General features: G+C 39.7%; 2 protein-coding genes across 2 annotated transcripts; both read left to right on the forward strand.

The window, feature by feature from the left end:
* Positions 1-73: 73 nt before the first annotated feature.
* Positions 74-15,765, forward strand: rad54b (RAD54 homolog B). Its single transcript, XM_079836746.1, has 15 exons — positions 74-173; positions 1,058-1,232; positions 2,430-2,643; positions 6,866-6,997; positions 7,355-7,642; positions 8,681-8,843; positions 8,937-9,162; positions 9,238-9,445; positions 9,547-9,686; positions 11,390-11,692; positions 11,779-11,927; positions 13,418-13,679; positions 14,046-14,112; positions 14,363-14,563; positions 15,434-15,765. The coding sequence occupies exons 2-15, from the start codon at positions 1,059-1,061 to the stop codon at positions 15,658-15,660; spliced, it is 2,754 nt and encodes a 917-aa protein (XP_079692872.1). The 5' UTR covers positions 74-173; position 1,058; the 3' UTR covers positions 15,661-15,765.
* On the forward strand, positions 3,607-6,334 carry LOC307138449 (fibrinogen silencer-binding protein-like). Its single transcript, XM_079836748.1, has 2 exons — positions 3,607-4,452; positions 5,505-6,334. The coding sequence occupies exons 1-2, from the start codon at positions 4,055-4,057 to the stop codon at positions 6,088-6,090; spliced, it is 984 nt and encodes a 327-aa protein (XP_079692874.1). The 5' UTR covers positions 3,607-4,054; the 3' UTR covers positions 6,091-6,334.
* Positions 15,766-16,340: the final 575 nt, after the last annotated feature.

The raw sequence follows: 16,340 nt of genomic DNA on the forward strand, positions 1-16,340 counted from the left end.
TTTTTGCTCCTCATAAGCTCCTTCTCTCCACCCTCTTTATGTGACGTAGCGTGTCGACCAATCGCGGGGAAGAGACGTCACTTCCGCGGGAGACTCGCTCGCGCTTTATGTTTTAACGAGGGAATTTTTGAAAATAAGAAAAGTGGTTGACAGACAGGGAATAAACACAATAGGTAAGCATTGGCCGTACTATCTATCTACTATTAGTATATTAAATCGAAGTACATTTGACAAGTTGAAAAGTAAACACACACCGCTGTTTAACTAACTTTGTTTACCCTGGTTTCGCTAACGACAGCAACTGACGCTTGCTAACGTTACATATCCTGTGCCGCTGTGCGAATAGGGAATAGGGATAGTTCACCGAAATTATGTCATTCATTCAATTATGTCATTGTTTATCACATTCCTGTCATCCGATCCCAAACCTGTATGACATTGTTTCTGAAACGGTTATTTTTAATGAAGATTAAGATGATTCACTTGTTAAGATTCACCCCAGTTTAGTCCGATTCTTGAAAGAATGACTCTTATGAGCCGATTCTTTTGAGTGAATCAAAACACTCACCCATTGAACCGCGATTTATTTACTTTCGTGAGGTCGGACTTTATGAATGAACTAAGAACCGTTGTTATATGTTATGTTATTATATTTTATGTTATGTTATATTTAAGGTTGACTTAAAGACTTAAATCAGTGTATTTTATACAAATTATATATATTTTTTAATCTATAGTTATTATTGGATTACATTTCTGCCACTAATAAAATGTCTGTGTAACTGTTAACACACATATTATAATTATATGAATAAATAAATTAAAATCATTTCTGTTGTTATCTCAGTTCTGTTGAAATCTAAAATGATATAAGTATTGAGAACAAAAATGTAAAAACTGCATTTATTTTGTTTTTCAAATAATTTCTTCCTCAAAAGTACTAAAACAATTATGATAAAATTGCAGAAGAAAGTAAACTATCCCTTTAATTTGAAGTTTGAGGTTTTATCACTGCGTGGTGCTTCAGCTAAAGTGGTATGTGTGTTTTCATTGACAGAATGCGTAGATCTGGAGCTCCAAGTCAGATCCGTGGCAATGCTGCTAAGATACCCAGGTTTATGCCACCGGGGCCAGCCAGGAATGATGGACCACCTTTGTTGGGTCCCCAGCCAGAACCATCTCTACCGTCGCCACCACCCACACCTGCTTTGGGAAATGTGCTGCTCAATAAGGTTGAATGAATAAGTCAAAACAAGAGAATGATTAAAAAATGGAAATTATGATTATTTTTATGCAATGTTTCTGCTTATGTAATGTATATGTGACTGATAATATCTTAAAGTCCCCCTGTAGTCAATCATTTTATCCCATAGTCAACTTGATCACCAAAATTACATTTTTAAAAGTTTTTCCTGTGAAGATTTTTTATTCATGCCTTAAATAGCTTGAATGTAATTCTACACCCTTGCTTTAGTATATGGGGAACTATGAATATGCAAATGAGCCCCGCCTCTGCTCACTCATACAGGCTTGTCTAGTCAAGGTATCAGAATGGTATGCGTTTTATGTATCGCTCTCTACAGCGTCGGACACATAACGGTAATTAATATGATTAGCCTTTGGCTTGACTACATCAAACAGCTAATAATGTGTTGCTAAAGTTACACAAGCCATGTTCCAGTTCGCCACCCCGGAGGAGTGTTGTCAAAAGTACTGTCTTCTGTATTAAGTTGGTACTGAAATTTTGAAAAAATGTGATAGCACATTTCCATCTAGCATTTTGAGCGCTGTTGAACGGATTCTTAAACCCCTCTGATTGGACGTTGTGTTCACATGCGCAACATGTATGTCTGTGATTGTCTTCAATGATCAACACTTCCAAAACATGTTGTAAATAGACATCGTAATATATCATATACATAATTCACCCGCTATATTGCAAAATGTACCTGATTTTTCATATAAACAGAAGAATATACTGGGAAAATTTTCCTTCTTATGAGACTTCCCTGCTTCCCAGCATAGTAATGGTATGGCAAAACCCACCCACACATCGATGTGATTGGTTCCAAGGTAGTTTGTGACATACGAAACACTGGCGATATCCAACCATCGGACAGTCTTTTTTTCAAGGCAGTTTTATGGAGAAAATCAGCAATGGTGTTGACTTATGAATCTGCACATGGTTTGTCTTAAAGCATATTAAAAACACCACATGGGCATATAAACAACTTGATTTTCACCACAGAGGGTCTTTAATGTGCTGCTATTCATATCGTCTATTTACTGTAGTTTCTTTGTGTGTGTTATTACAACAAGGCTTTTGATCTGTATCATGACAATAATGCAGTTATGTATTACATTATGGTTGAAAAGGTGCAGTAGGTGCATTTTGCTTCTTCATTGTTAGGGTTTGTTTTCCTTTGCAGGTCCAGAGGTGTTTGAGTAGTAAAGATTCTCCAGCTGTGTCTAATGCTCCATTGGGCAGTAAGGCTTTAGCCAGAGTCCTGAGTGCTGTTCCTCAGGGGGAATGTAAGGAAAACAGCCTCAGGTCTTCACCTGACTGTCTTGAACCTGAACAATCAGCAGATGAAGACAGCTGCTCAATACAGCCAAACACGCAGGCAAACTGCACAACTGCTGGTAAGATACAGATCATAGTGTGTGTGTGTGTGTGTGTGTGTGTGTGTGTGTGTGTGTGTGTGTGTGTGTGTGTGTGTGTGTGTGTGTGTGTGTGTGTGTGTGTGTGTGTGTGTGTGTGTGTGTGTGTGTGTGTGTGTGTGTGTGTGTGTGTGTGTGTGTGTGTGTGTGAGTGATTGAAAGGATTAAATATATATTATAAATATCTATTGTTCAATGAATGTTAAACAGATTTTGCAGATTTGGTCTGGTTTAGGGTATAATACAATTATAATTTTTTCATCTGGTAATGTAACTATAACAATATGAAATGCATTACTTATTACTATATTTTAAACTTGGACTCCAAGAACAAAACCCTTTTTAAATAGTTTAAATCGACACATGCAGCACATCTATATAAAAAAAGAAATTGATGAGCGACTGACCAAGCAAAATTGAGTATTCCAGAGAGCCGCGTGATAATAACAGCAAAGCCTTTATATGCGTCAGTTTCGTATGAGCCTTTATCATGTTGATATTTTATAATATCTCACCAGTTGCTAGAAGGTAGTGGTCGAACACTATAAAACTCCGACCAAGAAAGAGGAAATGCATTTGGTCACTTATTAAAGCTTAAACCAAAACTAGTACAGTACGGCATGTCTATTCCCCTCCTCTAACTTCGGCTTTGAGCGAAACTAACCAATCCGTGCTCACGGTCCGCTTGATTGACAGGCGCTATGTGTGCGTGCCGCGCACAGCTTGAATGCAGAGCTTTCCTGCATTCAGTCTGTAAGCTGTAGTACATTTGTGTCTGCCTGGGAAATATAGCAACTGGTGTCTTGAAAGCGGTCCTCTCTCACACAAACACTGTCTGCACATAACTGTTTCCCAGTTGTTCTGGTGCGAGCACATTATGCGTCAGTTTAATGTTTCCCTTTGCCGTTTCAGTAGTCGCGCGGACTCGCTCTACACTCTCACAACAGACTTGACGCGGTTAAAATATAACAACACGCTCAAAAACCCGCCTTCAGTCGTTTCCCGCTAATAACGCAATACATGTCGCTGTTTTCAGCGGCATAAGAGAGCTCCGCTGTGTTTCTAGTCTAATATAGTCGGGTGTGTTATGTAGGTCAGGCCAGGCTTAAGCAGCTTTACTGAACCTGCGTCAGCTTAAGCTAAAAGGAATTCCAGCAAAGCCCTCCCCGGGTAGGCGTGGGCCTAATCGAGGCTGGCCTAGTTAAGCCTGATTCTTTTTCTTACGTCTGTGTGCTTGAGAGCCAGTTTGTGCATGTGTGTGTATTGTTTAACCGAGACGAGCAGTGCAGCAGCCTGCTCACACAAGTGAGTAGAGAAAGACAGACACACACAGCACTGGGAAAAGAGGAGAAGGAGATCAAACCTGGAGCATTGAGACCAGCCTAAAAGCAGGATGTCTACCTTATTCATGACAAACAGCATGGTCGGCAAGGCCCGCTCTTCCAACTTCACCCTATCTGAGAAACTGGATCTTCTGCGGCTGGTCCAGCCTCACATACGCATTCTGGAGGAGCACACCAACAAGCATGCCGTGATTGTGGATAAAAACCGGTGCTGGGACAGCATAGCAGAACGCTATAATAGTTTAGGAGGCGAAAGGCCCCCCAGAACGGCACAGGGTCTTCGGACCCTCTATAAGCGACTTAAAGAAAGTGCCAAGCAGGAAGTTCTGCATCGAAGCCATGCCCAGCCCGAGTACCGGGGCCGCATCTCGGAGCCAACCAAGCGCATCATGGAAATGATACCTCAGCTGTTTCACGTAGGGGACAAAGAGCAAAGCGCACTCCACAGGTGAGATGGAGCATACAGATACGCACACGCACACACTCACACACACACAAGAAAAAAACAAAAACTCACACATTATCAGGTGCATCTATATTTCAAAACATCATTATCACACAATGGATCATTTAAACCAATAATAAGTTACTTTGGCTGCTGTTAATGGTCACACTCAGCCAATTAGAGTTTACCAATATTAGAATCAGAAATAGCTTTATTGCCAAGTATGCTTACACATACAAGGAATTTGTCTTGGTGACTGAAGCTTCCAGTGCACTGACAGAATGATAAGTGATTAATATTAATATTGTATTTATGATTTGATTGTATCGTGATTTTATATTAATATTGGGTTATTAATACACTTTATTTTACAGTGTCCTTGTTACATGTACTTACCATAGTAATAACAGTAAACGAGTATAATTACATGCAACCCTAAACCAAACCCTAACCCTATAGTAAGTGCATGTAGCTACTGAATATTACTCAGTCCTTAAATATATAATTACACTGTAACAATGACACCTTAAAATAAAGTGTAACCTAATATTGTTAGACTCATTTAGAGACATCTTTTAGTTTGTCTTATGCGACCAAAGCACACATTGCAGTCACACACTCGCTGTCCTTTCATTCTGTCCTGTGCCAGAGGTAAGCTGCAGCACTGAGGGGCTTTGGATGCGCATTTCCGATGCTGCGTTAATGCCAGGTTTGCCACCGTGTGCCAGAGGAGTTACTTTCCACTGACATCTCCATGTCTTCTCTATCTTAGGCTTTCTGTTGTTGACAAAACAACAGGTCTGCCTTTTGTCACCACAAATCCAATACAGCTGAGAGTTGTGGATGAACATAATCTGATTCTTTTGAATTGGCTAGTTGAATTAGATGGTTGATATGTTATTGGATTAAAACTGAGAATCTTTACCGAGATGTACAAATGAGAATTGATCTCATTGACTCATTGAATGTGAGTCAGCACATTTTTATGAATAATGTTCAAAATAAAATTTTCTGAATTTTTTTTTTAATGAATCATGTGTATGTGTCTGTGCTAGGCTTCAGTTCAAGAGGAATTCTCCAGTTGAGCAGCCGGGCAGCAGCCTGTCCCTCCCAGCGTTGTCGGACTATCCGCATGTTGCGGTTGTGAGGGTGGAGACGGAGGATGTGAAACCGCCTCCTGATATCCACTTGATTACATCCCACGGTTCACCCATCACCATCGCCACACCAAGCAGTCAGGCCCACCATGGACAGAACGAGAGGGACAGTGAAGTAATGGAAGAGGAGGAAGACGAGGAGGAGGAGGAATTAGCTTCCCACGTGTACGCGGCCTCTCTCTCTCCGTGCCCCTCCTCCGTACACCTGCCGCCCTCACCGTCGGCACTCGGCGCCAGGAGGAGTGCATATCAGAGGGGGAGGGCGGTGTTCAAAAATTCCATTTTTGAGGCAGAAGCTTTGACAATGATGCGAGAGGAGCATGAGCTGCTTCTGGCCAATCACAGAAAGCTTGGACTATATCTCGAGGAGAAGAGGGAGGGACTTAAGAGAAAGCAACAGTTGGAGGAGGAGCTTCTCCGGTCAAGGGTCAAAGTGGAGAAATTGAGGGCGGCCAGACTACGCCAAGGATTGCCATTGGTGTGACATGTACGGTGTCAGATCTGCAAGTGTATCACAAAGGGAACTTGTTAATATGAAGTCGAAATGAGCAAACTTGTTTGTATAGTTAATTTCTTGTTTGTACAGTTTTTGTATTCAAGCGACATTTGTACGAGGATTGTTTCTGATGTTTGTTGTAGGAATTAAAGTTTTTAATGTGTGAATGCCCTGATTGAAGAATTGTTTTTTTTATTTTGTACGGATTCGCTAATAAATTCATAATTGTTTTAATCTCTGTTTAAGCCCGTCCTTTCATATTTTCTTTGTCACTCAGGAAGTGTTACATAGCAACAGCAATGACCGAGAACCTTCTCAGTTGAGTTGTTTGTAAAGACGTAATTTGTGTGTTTATTTACTGTATAATGCAATGTAAAGTCAGTATGAAATCGAAATTGCTATTTTTCTCATATTGTGGCGTATATTAGAATGAAACCACTTCAGAAACGAGAGAAAATGCAGGGTGGGACTTGATAAGATCATTGGATCGCTGTCTTTTGAATGTAAAGAAACATGAATGTTAAGAAAACGATGTGCACAGACAGAGATATCCTGTAATAAAATTGCAATATAACATTTTTTTTTTTAAATATTTTGATTTCATGCTGACTTTAGACTGTGAAATTCTTGCAACTGAAAATTTGAATTATTTTTATGCCACTGTTTTTTCACCTGACTTTGTTATCAGTACAACATTGTCTATGATGTAGGCTATTGCTTTGTCATGGTATTAGTGCTGATCCTTTTTTTGTTTATTTTAAAGCACGTTACTATAGTGTAATGTGGTGCAAGGCGTCATCCAGGAAACATAAGCGATGGGAAGGCGACGCTGTGCTAGTTGCCAGGGGGCGGACTGTTGTGCTCAAAGACATGGAGGGGCGGGACATTGGACGAGGTAAGCCTATCACAGCACATTCTAGCACAGCTTTTGGATTTGATTTTGTACATAAATGCATATTTTAATTTAGGAATGCACAAAATATTGTTTAGTCAATATTGGAGGGTTTTTTTGGTCTATCAGTTGATATTGTATATTTGTGCATGTTATGCTCATTTCCCCTCTTCATTTAATGCTTTCAAGTTAAAAAAAGATAATAATTTAGTCATTTTTAGCACATCTCTGAATATCCATTTTCTCATTATGCATACAAAAATGTTACTATTTGCCATTTATCGGTTATTGGTCATATGATATCATGATAATTATTTAGTCTGTGTAGATGTGTGTTTTGAATCAGTGTTTTTCTGTTAGGTTCAGGCTACAAGGCATCAGAGCTGGAGAGCTTGTGTGAGGGTCAGACTCTTATGGTGGGAGGGAAACAAATCGAAGTCATGGGAGTCATAGCCGATGAGGACTACGCCAAAGGCCGTTGTTTCCAAGATGCTGCTGTTGAGATTCCTGCAGAAAAGGTCTTGAAGGCTCCTGTATATCGACCAGTGTCCAAATCATTTACCAAACCAGCGCTCAAGGAAGGTGCACTTATGGAATCTGAACCTGACAAACCAATCTGTAAACCCAGACATGACCCTAACACACCAGGTACAGCACATGCTCAACTAATACAGCATTTGTCTATTTTAGAATTATAATTAAAAATGTCCTTTTTTGATTGATAAATTGAATATTATTATTTTTTTTAATCTGTCACACTGCAAGTCTATTTAAAATAAATTATTGAAGACAAAAATGTGAATAAAAATGGTTCCACCCATGGTTTCACAGCCAAGGCTAAAGGCCCAGACTAAACTGCATGTTTGAGCTGTCTCAAGATAGACACCAGTAATGTTTTTTTTTCTAAGTGATTCTTATAAAAGCTACTTAAAGGGATAGTTCACCTAAAAATGAAAATTCTGTCATCATTTACTCCCCCTCAAGTTGTTCCAAACCTGTATGAGTTACTTTGTTCTGCTGAACACAAAAGAAGATATTCTGAAGAATGTTTGTAACCAAGCAGATAGAGCAACAATTGACTACCATAGTATTTTTTTCCCTACTATGATAGTCAATGGTTGCTATATCTGCTTGGTTACAAACATTCTTCAGAATATCTTCTTTTGTGTTCAGCAGAACAAAGTAACTCATACAGGTTTGGAACAACTTGAGGGGGAGTAAACGATGACAGAATTAAAATTTTTGGGTGAACTATCCCTTTAAATGTCCTAATTAAACTAAGGCCTAATCCCGGCTTAATCCAAGCCCTGTCTGTGAAACCAGGCCCCAGTTGCATTACTTAGCATATACATTTGCCCTTAAAGATTATGGCCTGGTTTCACAGACAGGGCTTAGATTAAGCCGGGATTAGGCCTTAGTTCAGTTAGAACATTTAAGTAGCTTTTAGAAGCGTGCCATAGAAAAAAAAACATTACTGGTGTGCATCTTGAGACAAAACAATGACGCTGACATATTTTAAGATATGTCAGTGCAAGTTGCTTTCAGTTAAAACAGCTCAATAATGCTCTATTTTAGTCTGAGACTAGCCTTAGCTGATGGAATATGAATTTAACTATTACATTTTAATCTAAAGTCTTGGTGGTCTTAAAAAAAAAAAAATCCATATTTGTCCTGCTTTCTGCCTAGGCGCCCTTGTGATGCCACGACCGACAACTGATCACCAGTGGCTGTATAATAAATCTGGTTCTCCACTGGTGGATGTGGTCATTGACCCCCATTTGACCAGTCATCTTCGGCCACATCAGATAGAGGGCGTGGTCTTCCTTTATGAGTGCTTAATGGGAATGAGGTAAACAAGAGTTTATCTGTTGTTGCAATGTTCTTACATATGCACTTCTTTGCTTATGCATGTTTTTTGCACATGTATGTTTGTATGTTGCAGACTTGCTGGCCGCTATGGGGCTATTCTGGCAGATGAGATGGGACTGGGGAAGACGCTGCAGTGTATTTGTGTTCTGTGGACACTACTGAAACAAGGCCCCTATGGTGGGCGGCCTGTACTGAAGAGGGCACTTGTGGTTTGTCCAGGAAGTTTGGTCAAGAACTGGGCTGCTGAGTTCAAAAAGTGGCTGGGCAGAGAGAGAATTAGTGTTTACACTGTGGACCAGGTGTGTATGTGTGGCTGTTTGTGTCAGTTAGACAGATGACTATAAGAGGATTAAAAGTGTATGTTGTCTCTGTAGGAGCACCGCGTGGATGACTTTGCCTCTTCTCCTCTTTGCTCCGTCATGGTGATCAGTTATGAGATGTTGCTGCGCACTGTGGACCGATTGAAAGAGCTGGATTTTGGAGTGGTCATCTGTGACGAGGGTCATCGACTTAAAAACAGCAACATCAAAACGGCCAGTGCTCTCACAGCCCTCTCATGTGACCGCCGTCTTATATTAACAGGTTTCCTATTTCAAACAAACACATACACTTTTATAAACAAGTGTAGTAGTATAACATCATCATGTAATTGTTAAAAAGTTATGTAATTATTAATTTAACAGGAACTCCAGTGCAGAATGACCTGCAGGAGTTTTATTCCATCATTGAGTTTGTAAATCCAGGAATTCTGGGAACATCTGCGGCCTACAGGAAGATTTATGAAGAGCCCATTCTCAGATCTCGCCAGCCCACCTGCACTGAGGTAAAACGATAATTATGTATAATTATGACCGATATAAAAATTTTATATATATATATATATATATGGACAAAGTTATAAAACGCAACACTTTTGTTTTTGCCCCCATTTTTCATGAGCTGAACTCAAAGATCTAAGACTTTTTCTATGTACACAAAAGGCCTATTTCTCTCAAATATTGTTCACAAATCTGTCTAAATCTGTGTTAGTGAGCACTTCTTCTTTCCCGAGATAATCCATCCGCCTCGCAGGTGTGGCATATCAAGATGCTGATTAGACTACATGGGGCCGTGCATTATCATGCTACAACATGAGGTGATGGTCGTGGATGAATGGCAAAACAATGAGCCTCAGGATCTCGTCACGGTATCTCATTCAAAATGGCATCAATAAAATGCACCTGTTTTCGTTGTCCATAACATACGCCTGCCCATACCATAACCCCACCGCCACCATGGGCCACTCGATCCACAACGCTGATATCAGCAAACTGCTCACCCACACAACGCCATACACGCAGTCTGCCATCTACCCTGTACAGTGAAAACCGGGATTCATCCGTGAAGAGAACACCTCTCTAAAGTGCCAGACGCCATCAAATGTGAGCATTTGCCCACTCAAGTCGGTTACGACAACGAACTGCAGTCAGGTCGAGACCCCGATGAGGACGACGAGCATGTAGACGAGCTTCCCTGAGACTGTTTCTGACAGTTTGGGGAGAAATTCTTTGGTTATGCAAACCGATTGTTGCAGCAGCTGTCCGGGTGGCTGGTCTCAGACGATCTTGGAGGTGAAGATGCTTGATCTGGAGGTCCTGGGCTGGTGTGGTTACACATGGTCTGTGGTTGTAAGACTGGATGTAAGGTTGGATGTACAGCCAAATTCTCTGACACGCCTTTGGTGACGTGCTTATGGTAGAGAAATTAACATTCAATTCACGGGCAACAGCTCTGGTGGACATTCCTGAAGTCAGCATCTGTGGCATTGTGCTGTGTGATAAAACTGCACATTTTAGAGTGGCCTTTTATTTGTGGCCAGCCTAAGGCACACCTGTGCAATAATCATGCTGTCTAATCAGCATCTTGGTATACTAAACCTGTGAGGTGGATGGATTATCTCGCCAAAGGAGAAGTGCTCACTAACACAGATTTAGACAGATTTGTGAACAATATTTGAGAGAAATAGGCCTTTTGTGTACATAGAAAAAGTCTTAGATCTTTGAGTTCAGCTCATGAAAAATGGGGGCAAAAACAAAAGTGTTGCGTTTATAATTTTGTTCAGTGTGTGTGTGTGAGTATATGTATATATATATATATATATATATATATATATATATATATATATATATATATATATATATGAATATACTGTTTAGAAATCACAAAAATACTAAAATTAAATAATACAAATACAAAATTATAATATACAGTGTGAAAATAGTTTTTTTTTGGTGAATATTTGCTAAATATCACATTTAACAGTGTTATTAAATTAGAATTTTTTAAGATTTACTTTAAGTCAGTTTTAGGTGATGGCAAAGATAATGTGAACATAAAATAAAGGAAATTAGCATTTATAATTTAGATATCCATCACTGACTGTACGATACTAACAGATAAAAAGGCTCTTCAACATTCTTGAGCTATTCTCCAGACAGTATTCATCATCAGCTGGTGTGGTATGTTGTGCATTGAATTGTGTTTTAGGAAGAGCGACGTATTGGAGAGGAACGTGCCGCTGAGCTCTTTCGTCTAACAGGTGTGTTTACATTACGACGCACTCAGGAGATCATTAATCAGTATTTATCTGAACGGATTGAGTGGACCGTATTCTGCAAACCTACTGAGCTGCAACTGCGTCTGTATGGAGTCCTTCTGGCCACACGGCCCATCAGAGCCTGTCTCTCTGGTGCCAGCACACACACTTACACACACAGCCCTCACCTCGCATGCATCAACGCCCTCAAGAAACTCTGCAACCACCCCGGGCTGCTTTACAACACTCTACAGGTACAATAGGTGCTGGTATTTTGCCCTGCACGTTTTTAATCTAAATATTTCTGCTTTTTAATTGTGCTTTGTGGTATTTGCTTCAGGAAAAGACAGGTGAGATGTATGGGGACGGAATGAAGGAACTCTTTCCTGAAGGATATTCCACAGGTGCCTTCAGCACTGCAGACTCTGGAAAACTTCTAGTGTTAACAGACCTGCTGTCGGCGATACAGCATGTCAATCGAACAGACAGGTACCACATATACCACTGCTGTCATACTTCATTAGACATCATCTCATTTTAAAGCTTTACTCCTGGGTTTTCATATCAAGAAATTATTAGAACAAGTCTGATGTTTATGTTAAATGATGTACACTCAACATGAACACTTCCTATCAGTCATATCAGTGGCTTTGTAAAAGTTAGATTTTGAGGTTACATTACCAACAGTGTCTTGCAATTCAACCAGGTTGCTACTACTAAGTTTACCTTATATAACATTTTTGAAGATAAGAAAATGCTTTATTAATCTCCACAGGGTAATTTCCTTGTAACAGAAGCAATATATGCTTAAAGGGGTCATAACACACACAGTTTCTGCCAATCTCATGTTAATCTTGAGTACCTATAGAGTAGTATTGCATCCTTCATATTTCCGAAGAGTCTTTAGTTTTGTCATATTTATAAAAGACCGATATGCTGTACAGATTCTTTCCGAAAACAGCTGAACTCATGAAGGCATGCAGTGGGCGCCGGGCGGAGCTAAAGAGTCACTCATGACGCACACACACACACAATACATCATGGCATTATCCCTCGATAACTTTAGATTCACTATACGTTCGTTTTGTTTACATTATATTCACTTACACGCCAATTGCCAACAAAACAGACATTTGATGCAGTTTCACTCACCGTCTGCGGTTTCGACTCATGACCGGCGGGAACAAACTAACACACTTGCAGAACTCCGTTACTGCTCCGGGAAAACAAACTATATCCACTGTTTCCTTAACGCTGGGTTATTTGGGAACCTAAACAAGGTTATCTTCCCCTCACAACCATAAAAACACTTCTTTAGTGACATTGTTGATTTTGTGGTCTAAATGACAGTTGTCTATGGCTCCCGTAACCCGAATGAATCACATTAATGTGTGCGCGCGCTCAGCCGGGAGAAGTGCCCATACAAGGAATTCCACCCTTTTTGACATAATACATGGCCAAACTCGAAAAAAAAAACTTTCTGAAACTTTCTTGAAACTTCGAATCCTGAAGGATTGTATTTGGAATAGGAATTTTGGCCATGTTTAGCATGAGAATCCAACTCTTTAACAGTGTAAATAAGTCAGAATGCATGAAATAGCATTAGACCCGTCCCGAAAAAGTAGAATTGAATGAAATAAACATTACATATAGTATGTTTTTTACGTGCTCAAGCACTTTACAAATAAAAAAAAACCTATAAAAGTACATCTAAACAAATATTATATTTTTGAGCACTTTATAAAAACATATAAAGTACATTTAAACAATTATATTGTGTGATATTTTATTAGAATTTATTTTAGAATTTTGAGTGCTCCGAGCACTTTACACACAACATAAAAGGAAAACAATTATTATTTACAAATATCATATTATATTATAAAGAAAACCCTGTTTGACACCACCAACATTTCCATTTTATTGATGTGTGTAGTACACTCATGTGCATTTTTGTCTAACTGTCTTTCTCTACTTAGGGTTGTTTTGGTGTCCAACTACACACAGACTCTTGACTTGCTGCAGGATGTCTGTGATCAAATAGGCTATAAATGGTGTCGGCTTGATGGACAGACACCTCTAGCCCAGAGACAACGAATTGTTGATTCCTTCAACAGCCCGCACTCATCCAACTTCCTGTTGCTTCTCAGCTCCAAGGCTGGAGGGGTGGGCCTAAACCTCATTGGTGCCTCTCATCTTGTTTTATATGATTTAGACTGGAACCCTGCCAATGATATACAGGTCAGTGGACTTCCACATTACACTTAGCCATGTAACACTGCAAAGCAACAAAAAAATCACTATAATACAGCATTATACATAAACAGATATCATGCAATGCAGTGTTTTGAGATCAGTTAGAAACACTACAATTAGACTACACTTGTTGTAAATCCACATGCAGACCACTAGGTGGCAGTGAATACAAGAAAACCTTAAGCCTATTTTGTAGATCATTACATTTTCTCTCAATTCCTTATGTGTGAATGCTCTGCATCTTTCACGGGGCATTCATTTTGTCTGTTGCCATGACAAATGCTTTCTGAGAGCTTAACACTTGTTTTATAAGACTCAATCATCTAATTATTATTGATATTCATCTGTCAGGCCATGGCACGTGTGTGGCGAGATGGACAGAAGAAAACAGTTCACACCTACAGATTTCTAACAACAGGTAACCACAACATTTGTAAATTACCCAGAAAATGATTATCATCAGCCTGTCTGTCGTTTGATAAATTTAGCTGTTTGTTATGACTATGCACTATCAAGAAGTACTTGACCAGAAACATCTCACAGGCTTTCATCAAACATTAACCCACACAAATATCACATAATGAGACACTCTCTTATTTATAGAAGGCTTTCAGATTGATGATTAATGGATGGAAAAAGTATTTGCCATGTGCATGTGTCTCTTGTAGGGTCCATTGAAGAGAAGATTTATCAGAGGCAGGTGAGTAAACAGGGGCTTTCTGGGACAGTGGTGGACCTGACCAAAAAAGCTGAGCATATTAGCTTTTCTGCTGAGGAGCTACGGGACCTTTTCAGTTTTGACCCTAATACAACCTGCCTCACACATGACCTACTGGACTGCCAGTGCACTGGAGATGGAAATACACCAGGTAAATAAATGCAAACAAATCAAATCAATTAAACACAATTAAATAATGGAGGAACTAGATGATTCTCCTACAGTTACACATTAGGGCTTTCAATCATCTTCATCATGGCACCTGTTAGTGGGTGGGATACATTAGGCAGCAAGTGAACATTTTGTCCTCAAAGTTGATATGTTGGAAGCAGGCAAGCGGACAAACTGCTCTTCAGTGCGCTAGCTACTCTCTGCTGTCTCAGACAACGACATCTTTGTCCTGTGTCGGCCATCGTAGCTTCTCTATGTGCTTCGAAAGGGAGGGGTGAGCCGTTGCAATTCGCAACCTCACCGCTAGATGCCGCTAAAATTTACACAGTGCACATTTAAATTACCTTTCTTCCCCATTCTGATGGTCAGTTTGAACTTCAGCAGATTGTCTTGACCGTTATGTTGATGGAAGTTAGCCTATTTTCGGGCGCTTCATAATATCATTGCGCCGCTGCACCCATGGTACGGCAGCAAAGTTCCTTGATTTTTACGCAGGAATGAGAGTATAGTTCCTAGCCATATCGGCCAATAAAAACAAAACCTTTCATTTTCCGTCGGTCTTAGTACACAATGTAACTATGGAAGAGTCAAGTTTTAAATAGGAAAAATAGCAAAAGTCTTTGGTCATTTTTGAGGGAGATGCTAACGGTCTAATCAGATTCAATGATCTATGCTAAGCTATGCTAAAAGTTCTACCGCCAGATCTGGAGATGGATTCGAAAACGGTAAAACTCAACTGTTTAATTCTAGGGGAGTTGGAAAATGAGCCTATTTTCAAAAATAGTGGTGTGTTCCTTTAACACTTTGAATTAGAAGCCCTTTTTAATTCATTTGCATTTATTTGTGCCAGGTTTTGTGAAGGAGATAAACGAAGAGACCGGAAGGGTATGTCAGCTGGGTCGCCATGCCGATAGCACAGTGTCCCTTCCCCAACGAGTCAGCATGTCCGAGCTCATGCACTGGAGGCACTTTTCTGGATCTGTTCAAACATATGATGATGTTTACCTAAATCATGCCCGTAACCACATCACATATGCCTTTCAAAGCACCACTTCTAAATCCCAAACAACAGTCTAAACTCTTCCTCTTCCCAAAGACACTTGCATACACACCCACTGCCCTCACGTTGTGTAAATATCTCTATATTAGTATATTTGAACAATAAAATCTTTCTACATCGTTCTTATATTTCGGTTGTCTGCATGAGCAAGTGTGTTTGTGTCCATTTAGGGAACCTGCTGATATATTAATAACATAATCAGAAATGGCACCAGAGCATCTGTCAGACAAATATATTGTCACATTATGGTCTGGTTTGATTAACAGGGCTTAGGTTAAGCCAGGATTAATTAGTACATTTAAGTAGCTTTTGTATACATGCCTTAGAAAAAAAAAACATTACTGGTGTGCATCTTGAGACAAAACAATGGCACTGACATATTTTAAGATATGTCAGTGCAAGTTGCTTTCAGTTAAGACAGCTCAAACATGCATTTTAGTCTAGGATTAGGCTTAAGCCTTGTCTGTAAAAATTGTGATTCTTTTAAAGATCCTGTGTCCAGTATAATTCTGACTGAGAACATCCAGCTCCCACACTTAATTTATCCTAAATGTAATCATTTGTATTAGTTTTTAATCACTGGTTTAATTTGTTCTTTGGTGTTTATGAATATACAGGTCACCCTAGTTTTTGCAATGTGGATGGTTTATATCAAATGTTTCCCAAACCAGGCTTGTTCCATCTCAATTAGGAGAAC

Source organism: Gobio gobio, assembly GCF_949357685.1.
Source record: "Gobio gobio genome assembly, chromosome: 15".
NCBI lineage: Eukaryota > Metazoa > Chordata > Actinopteri > Cypriniformes > Gobionidae > Gobio > Gobio gobio.

Bases quoted from the DNA above. Each gene is read 5' to 3' on its own strand.
- rad54b (XM_079836746.1), top strand. From the start codon at position 1,059: ATGCGTAGATCTGGAGCTCCAAGTCAGATCCGTGGCAATGCTGCTAAG. The intron at 1,233-2,429 runs GTTGAATGAATA...TTTCCTTTGCAG, and splicing joins GAAATGTGCTGCTCAATAAG to GTCCAGAGGTGTTTGAGTAG. The intron at 2,644-6,865 runs GTAAGATACAGA...TTTATTTTAAAG, and splicing joins GGCAAACTGCACAACTGCTG to CACGTTACTATAGTGTAATG.
- LOC307138449 (XM_079836748.1), top strand. From the start codon at position 4,055: ATGTCTACCTTATTCATGACAAACAGCATGGTCGGCAAGGCCCGCTCT. The intron at 4,453-5,504 runs GTGAGATGGAGC...TGTCTGTGCTAG, and splicing joins GAGCAAAGCGCACTCCACAG to GCTTCAGTTCAAGAGGAATT.